At 48.5% G+C, this 8251-nt stretch overlaps 1 protein-coding gene across 1 annotated transcript in view; it reads right to left on the bottom strand.

Moving 5' to 3' along the window:
* Mgat4d (MGAT4 family member D) overlaps window positions 1-3755 on the bottom strand; it is a 39675-nt gene extending 35920 nt beyond the window's left edge. Inside the window, exons 1-2 of the mRNA XM_051169323.1 lie at window positions 3737-3755; window positions 2436-2582 (exon numbers count right to left, since the gene is read on the bottom strand). Of these exons, the coding sequence (XP_051025280.1) occupies window positions 2436-2582; window positions 3737-3755 (166 nt within the window). The remainder of the gene's footprint in view (window positions 1-2435; window positions 2583-3736) is intronic.
* Window positions 3756-8251: the final 4496 nt, after the last annotated feature.

The following is an 8251-nucleotide window of genomic DNA, read 5'->3' as shown; positions in this document are numbered from 1 at the left end:
CCATGGATGGCAGTAGTGATGGTTGCGTTTGCCATATTCCCACGGGCCCAGGCCTTGCTGAGATCTGATGTACTCCTGTTTGGATAGGTAGGTAGGGGGACTTCCCTCTTCCAAAGAGAGCAGGAAGGAATAAAATAGGGTGCTCCAGGGTGAGCCTCATCTCCCCTAATTCAGGCTTAGGCATGTTTTTCTGAAAATTGCAAATCACCAGGCCTACAAGACGTCCTGTTGCTGGTTGAAAAGGAACAGATATGGGGACACCCAGCTAAACCAAGTCTGGGAAGCTGCCTGCCAGGTAGGCAGCTTGAAGTGGTCTAGATCTCCAGTTGACTGTGGCCCAAGACTGTGCTGCAGCATCACCACAAGCGTGGTGACAACGATTCCTAGCCGAGAGGGGTGTGGCTGAGAACAGCCATAATGAGAAACTGATAGGCCCCATCAAGGCCCATCTAGTCCAGCTGGGAGACCCCAGCAAGACCCCAAAGTAGCCAGAAAGAATCCCACCCAAGAGCCAACATTGGATGTCTGTGCCAGAAGCATCATGCGGAGAAACCAGAACTGCCAGGAGACCTCACCCCCCACTCTAAGCCCCCACCCCACCCCCCCCAGGCTCTTCCTTCAGGGAAGCACTGGAAAGGCTCAGATGGTACTTGCCAAAGGTGGCACAGTGGTACCTCCCATCAGAGGTCTTCGGCAATGTGACTTCATCTTCCATGCACCACCAAGTGGCTTCAGTTTCTCCCCTCCTTGGACCAGTGTGTGTTCTACCTTGGAATTCCCCCACAAGTTCAGCAGGCATGGAGCCCCGGGCACTGCCCTACCCTGTCCCCACCAACATCCGAGCTCAGGTTGCAGTCCTACACTTTAGCTGGTTTACACACATACACACTTTGTAGACCAGGCTGGCCTCGAACTCACAGAGACCCGCCTGCCTCTGCCTCCCAGAATGCTCAACAAGTCAATTATTAATACCACAAACGTACAGAAAAACAAAAAGGCTATCTGCTCATAAAATTACTTGCTACCGTTTCTTTTTCATTTTTATTTATTTATTTTTGAGACAGAGTCTTACTATGTAGCTGTGGCTGGCCTTGAACTCACAGAGATCTGCCTGCTTCTGCCTCCCTCCTGAATGCTGAAATCAAACTAATTTGTAAAGGGAGGCAAAGACGGTAGGTACTAGGTCTGGCCGTCTTTCTGTAAGCACTCTCAAACTCTCACTGAAAAATATTTAAAGCTCTTGAGAAAAGAGGAAAGTGCTGGCGCTCTTGCAGAGGACGGACAGGCAGGAGAGGAGAGGGGCAGGTTTGGAGGGACCAGGCCAGAGGGCTGGATCTTTCAGCGCTGTCCCTCATCCCACTTCCCAAGGGACCGTTACAGGCCAACCGCCATGGGATGCGGATGTACTTGCTCCACAGCTAGAGGGCAAGGGACCCCGTCAGACTCTCCCTAGTGTCCCTTCCTTAGGTCTTACAGCCTCGATGCCCCCCCCCCCCGCCCCGCCGTGGGGCTCCCCAGAGAGGCAGGATGGGGAGCTTCCCCCTACCCACACGTCCCCCACTCTCCTCCTCCCCACCCTCCCCACTCCCCACTTACTGATTTGGTTCATCCTGGAAATACAGAAGCAGGAGAAGCAAAACAGCAGGACGGCAACCAAGGCAAACAGCAAGTTCAAGTTCTTGGCCTTCATCGCAGGCGGCGTCAGGGGTGATTGGGGGCGGCAGGGGAGATGGCTGCAACAGGCCTCACGGCAGGCAGGCACCGCACCGGGCTGCCCCCTGAGGCCCGTGTGCGTCCTGGAACCCACGTGCAGGCGCCCCCTCCCACAGCAAAGTCCCCAGCAGCACTTTCACCTGGTCCCAGTTTGAGCGCACTTTATAAAGCTCTATCTACGACTGCGCGTGGTTAAATGTGAGAAACCGTGGGCAAGCACTAAGTTGCCTGGCCCCCGGCGGGACACTACTGTTTTAGCTTAACTTCCGGTGAGAATCCATCAGATTTTGACGCAAAGGTGAGAGTTTTGTCCGTTTCCTTTCCACTCCGATCTCTCTTTGGAGACTCCTGGGCAGTATTTGTGTGATAGCAATCTCTTTTCTGCAAGCGCACCCCAGTTTCTGGACCCTTTGAGAGTTTTAAAGAGATTTGGTGGTACATGTCCAGCACACGGAGAGGCAGAGGCAGGAGGATCTCGGTGATTTCGAGGCCAGCCTGGTCCACAAAGTTGTGTCCAGCACAGCCGGGGCTCTTGTTACACAGAGAAAGCCTGTCTTGAAAAACAAAAGCAAACAAAACAAAACAAAAAGAGATTCGGACACCCACCTGCCTGAGAGAAAGGCGAAGATAAATACTCCACGTGTCTGCCCCTCTCGCCCCTGTTTCCCAGGTGCTTGCTAAAGCGTTAAGCAAATCCTGCTAGGACAGACACATAAACCCACTTGCCAGGCTCTGAAGTGACAAAGTCTGTACTCCAGAGGGCTGGGAGAAGAAAGGTGTCCGCAGAAGGCCATCGTGACAGCGTCCCCTTATTCTGATTGGAGCACCGGCTACTTCTTTCTCAAGGCAGCTCTGCTTGAGTGTCTCACCTCAGATCGTCCAAGTCTCTCAAGCTCTGTATTGCCAGGACCTCTCGGTTGTATCAAGGGCATCAGGCCAGTCTACCTCACTGCTATTACACCCATCATCTACAAAGCGTTTACAATCCTTAGAAACATGTTTCTAGACCCACGTTTCTGCTGGTATTGCCCTGGCACCCACGTTGCTATGGTGACATCCAAACTCCTCCCACTATAGCATCCACCCTTTGCTGTCCTTTCTTCATCCAGTAACAGATGGTTTTTCCCGGTGCACTACTTACTATCTGCCCCTCGCTCCTCCTCAGGAGTTCCTGGTTTCCTGGTGATAAAGTCCTGTCCAGGGCGGCTCTTCACCAACCAGAAACCGAGCGTTACCGTCAATTCCAACACAGAGCAACACCAAACAGCCAGCGACCAGCCGGAGCTCAGGCTCCTGAGTCACGGCTTAATGCAGGTTACCCAGCTCTTAGCAGATGGTGAGGGGCTTATGGGTCAGCAATTTTCTGGGTCCCTCAAATGAACTATCAATCTGAAAAAGTTTAACGACAGCACCATTGCCTGCTTTACCTCCCCCCAGCACCCCCAAACCCCTGGTGGAAATGTTTTCCACTCACCAGCCCTCACATGTGGACAAAGCACGCATTCACCTGCAGAACCAGCAGCTCTCATACGCCAAAACTGTATTTTCAGCGATGAGTTCTGTTGCTGGTTTGACTGTTTATCTCCTATGTACGCATCTTGGCTAGGATTCTCTTATTTTGGGAGAAGGTAAAGGGTTTTGCACGGGCCACTGAGAATACATTCCAGTAAGGTTTATAATTAAGACCTCTATGGTGTTCTAAGCCCTGGCTTTATCCAAAATGAAATAAGGGCCAAGCTTACCGGAATCCTCTGGGGACTACAAAGTAATACCGTATGTTCATGGGGAACTTACGCTTAGATCATCTCTGCACAGGAGATTTTCACAGGGTTAGCAATTCAGCAGGCTCCTACTGTACTAAATTAGTGGCTTGGGTAAGGGTCAGATGCAGTTACTAAAAGTAGCTACCTGGGCAGCTACTTGAAGAAGTTGTCAGGTAAACAGATTGGAATTTTGTTTACCTTTCAAAGGAATCTCGTTTTCACTATGGCCATCTGTGTGATCAGCCCCGTGGAAGTCCTACCTGGCACCTCTGGCACCATGGTACTCGGAACATTCATCCATTAAGATTTATATATCTGGCCTGGAGAGATGGCTCAGAGGTTAAGAACACTGCCTTCTCTTCCTAAGGCCATGAGATCAAATCCCAGCAACCACAAGATGGCCACAACCATTTATAATGAGATCTGGTGCCCTTTTCTCATGTGGAGTCACTACATGCAGACAGAACACTGTATACATACATATATTTATTTATTTTTTAAAGATACAGGTATGTTTTTGGTGAGAGAGCTCAAGCTCATGCAGGCCGAATTTTTTTTTAACTTTTTAAGCACAAATATACCAATGGCTGCCACAAGGTGGCAGTATTATGCTTCAGCCATCAGCTCAGGCCTGGGATACTGTGATGACTTGTGTTGATGGCAGCACAGCAGCCAGGGGTTCAAAGAGACTCCTGGTGTGCTTTTCTTCCTTTCTACTGGCAAGTTTCTGGCGGGGACGTGATATATATCATTGCTCATAGAATAGGCCCAAAGTTATTTTTAGGTCCATGGCGTTTAGCCAAAGTTATATTCAGGAAGGCGTTTCTGATTCCTAGCTAGATGATCAGCCAGTTGCCTAGCCTTACGTGTCACTATAACTATCAACTCCTTTCAAAGGGCAAATAAACACAATGTCACCATCAACACGATAAATGCACTTGACTTTTCATGTTTAGGGACGGTCTCACTAGCTATGACAGTAGTCAAAGAGAGCAGCCATCCTTGGGGAAAGACCCCAAACACACACCATGAAAGCCGAGTGTGCTCTGCATGAGATCAAGGAGCTCCTGTTAGTCTGTGTTGTCACACAAACACAGCCCGACTCAGCGTCTGGACTTCCCACTCAGCTTACGCAATGCCTGGCACAACAGGCACTTTCTTAAATCATGGTAACTACATTACGTCACGACAGGCAAGATTTGCGTGGCAGGCATGGGGCTGCGCGCCTTTGACTCTAGCACTCGGGAGGCAGAGGCAGGCAGTTAACTGTGAGTTCGAGGCCAGCCTGGTCTGCAAAGTAAGTCCAGGACAGCCAAAGCTACACAGAGAAACCCTGTCTCAAAACAACAACAACAACAACAACAACAACCCAAAAACCAAACCAAACCAAACCAAACCAAATGATAGTCAGGATGCATCTGTAAGACAATCTCTTGTATCTGTATGGAAGTATCTCCTGTCAGTCAAAAGCTGATGGCCTATCAGCAGAGGCAGGAGATAGGAGGTGGGAGTTCCAGTAGAGGGAGAGGAACTCTGGATGGATTGAGAGGTGGGAGATCCGCCCCAACTCTGAGGAAGACAGAGGCTTGAAACTGAGGAGAGAGAGGTAACCAGCCCTGTGACACACGTAGAATAGAATAAATGGGTAATATAAGTTATGAGCTAGTCTGGGAACAAGCCAAAACGTATGGCCTAGGCATTTATTCATAAATAATAAAGTCTCAGAGTCATTATTTGGGGAGCTGGGGTGTGGGTGAAAAATCCTGCGGTTACAGCCCCCCCCTCTCTCCCCCTCTCTCTCCTGGGCTATCTAGAGTTAGCAGAAAATACAAGCGGAGATCAGGATTTCTGCTTTCATTGTGTTCTTCAGGAACTTGGCGCTGGCTGTGGTTTACCATGAAGGAGTGCTGGGGCAAGTCCTGAGACTTTCATTTTGTCTTTCTTGTTGAAACTATGAGAAAAGCCCCTCTCTGTCTCATAAGGACATTTGATGTGAAGATAGTAACAACAAGGACTTTAGCTGCGTCCATTCTAGTTTTGTAACAGGTAAAATCATGAGCTGGATTTTTTTCTTTTTTCTTATTTCTTCTTCTGCCTTCTGCACTGTCAGTTGTTTGGTGCTATGCACTACACTGTTTTCATATCCTGTGCTTTCCGCCTCCACACCCTTTCCCTGTCCTGTTGTGCTTCCCAACCAGCATTATGGTTCACGCAGTCATTGTAAAATGTTCCCTCCCATCCTCCCCGGGTCAGTGCTGACCATATCATACACACCCTTGGGCTCTTCGCACACGTCAAATGAGATTTTCGTAGTCGCTTCATGGTGTACGTTGCAGTGTCAAAACAGCTGGCCAGAAAAACTTAAGGGAGAAAGGCTTGACCTGGCTCCCAGTCGCAAGGGGAAACAGATCGTGTTGGTGGAGAAGGCACGGCGGTAGGAGCACAAGGCCGGTTGATGACATTACATGGGCAGAAAGGAAGCAGGAGCCGGAGGTGGGGTTGTGCCAAAAAGTCTCAAGGTTTGCTCTGGGGTCATACTTCCTCCAGCCATGCTCCACCCCCACCAAAGGCTACCCAACCTTCCCAAGCAGAACCACCAGAGGGAAGGGAAGGACAGTGACTGCCTTTGCAGAGGACCTGGGTTTGATTCCTGGTACCCACACAGTGGCTTGCAATTCTAACTCCAGTTTGAGGGGGATCTGATGCCTGCCTTCTTCTGGCCTCTGTGGGCACCAGGCATGCAAGTGGTAAACAGACAGATGTGCAGATGGACCACCAATACACATGAAATAAAAAAAAATTAAAGTAAGTTTTAAAATCTTTCCCTGTGGTAAATAGTAGGTCTTCTCTGTTCTGAATTCAATATCTATGGCTTCAAACAAGTGTGGATAGAAAACATTTGGGAAAATGACATCTGGACAATATAGACATTATTTGTGTTCTTCTAGGAATAATGAGATCTGTAGAGGTCACATATAGTACTGTAAGTGGCAGGTGGCAGATGTCTGTAGACCACACAACATTACTTTACATCAAAGCCTTGCGTGCCTGTGGACTTTGGTGTCTGATGGGTCCTAAGGCCAGTCCCTCACAGATACACAGGGATGATACCTCACAGATACAGAGGGATGGCATTTTCATCTTGGGACAAAGTTTTCTGCATCCTCAGCCCATGCACAAAGTGCTGTTTACTTTGGGTCTTCTGAGGACCAAATGCTTGAGCAGCAACAGGTAGATGATTAGTAGCCCTGTCAGGAAGCTCTCACCATTCAGCAGTCTCTCAAATCAACAATCTCAAGAAGTGGGGATAGAGACTAAAAATTCTATCAAAGGCTGGGAAGATTATTCAGTGAAGGCTTGCCATGTCAGCATGGCTACCTGAGTTTACACCCCCCCCCCCAGCAACTACATATGTAAAAGTCCTGCTGTACCATCATGTACTTTAGATGCCCCCCCAAGATCTGGTGGCTGTCCAGATGGGCACACTCTCACATACAGCAAGTGATGGTGTGTGAACCTCACTTACCAATATTCTCTGGCTGGCTAAATAAAGTTGTTCACATCCTATAGCTGGGCAGAAGAAAGGTAGGCAGAGCATTGGTTCTGGGGTTTGGGGGTCTCTGGGGTACCAGGAGGTGGAAGAGAAAGTAGGAGAGGAAGCCAGAGAGAAGAAAGTTGCCATGGTGCAGCATGGACTGTGAGCACTTGGCTATGAGAGCTGGCCTGATGGAGAAAAAGCAACCCAGGCAGGAACAGTTATGGCAAGGAACTTGGAGTGTGTAGCTGGGAAAATAGCAAAATAAGCAAAATAGCTTAGAGGGTTAATATCTGTTAAGTTATTGTGGCTTAAAACTTTTATAAATCTAAAAAGTCTGTCTCAATTATTTGGGAACTAGCTGGGGTAGAGAACCCCTCTAGAGTCTAATATCATTTCCATAAAACTTTATATGGGAGGTGATGACATAAAGATTCCTATCGCACGCTGGCCAGCCAGGCTGTCTAAACTGGTAAGCTCCACGTTTGGTTAGAGACCTCATCTCAAAAAATAAGATGGGCGAGCAATTGAGGAAGTTTGCTGTTGTTCTTGTTGTTTTAAACAAAATCTCAATTGTTCGATTTTACCAATGAAGACTTGGGAGCCAGATGCTGGGGTGAAAGTCTGCTAGCTCAGAGTGGCAGAGAAAGCACCCAGCTGACGTCCCAGGAGAAAAGGGCCTCTTTTCCCATCCCAAAATAAGATGGAGGCCTCCTTTCACACACCATCCCAAAACAAAAACAAACCTCCAACTGAATGTCCCTTCCTCCTACTTCCTGTTCATCTCTCTATCCACTCTCCTGACTTTCTAGGCTTTTTTTTTTCTATGTCCACTTCTTGTCAACTGGTTGCTTGTTCCACCTCTTGACCTATGGGTTGACTTTACTTAATCCTGTTCACAATATTCAAGCAGAAAGCTCTTGGATTAAAGGTGTGTGCTAGAGCTGTGCCACACCACAACTAGAAACAGGGATTCCAGTAAACAGCACACTACCAGGGTTCAGAGTGTGATCAAATATCCTGTAACAGAGGAATACAGCATGGAGTCCATCTCTGGTACACACACACACACACACACACACACACACACACACACACACACACACTGTAACCAGACTTCATTGTAATGGCTTTCTTTTAGGTATCTGGTAAGGTCTGGAAGGGCACAAAGTTTAATGGAGAGACCCAGAGACCAGATGCAGAAGATCCCATTTTCTCCTGGAAGGCAGAATCTTAGCCC

The sequence above is a fragment of the Acomys russatus genome, chromosome 26 (genome assembly GCF_903995435.1).
Source record: "Acomys russatus chromosome 26, mAcoRus1.1, whole genome shotgun sequence".
NCBI classification, from domain to species: domain Eukaryota; kingdom Metazoa; phylum Chordata; class Mammalia; order Rodentia; family Muridae; genus Acomys; species Acomys russatus.
The sequence above is the reverse complement of the archived record's forward strand: the minus strand, read 5'-3'. Positions and strand labels throughout refer to the sequence as shown.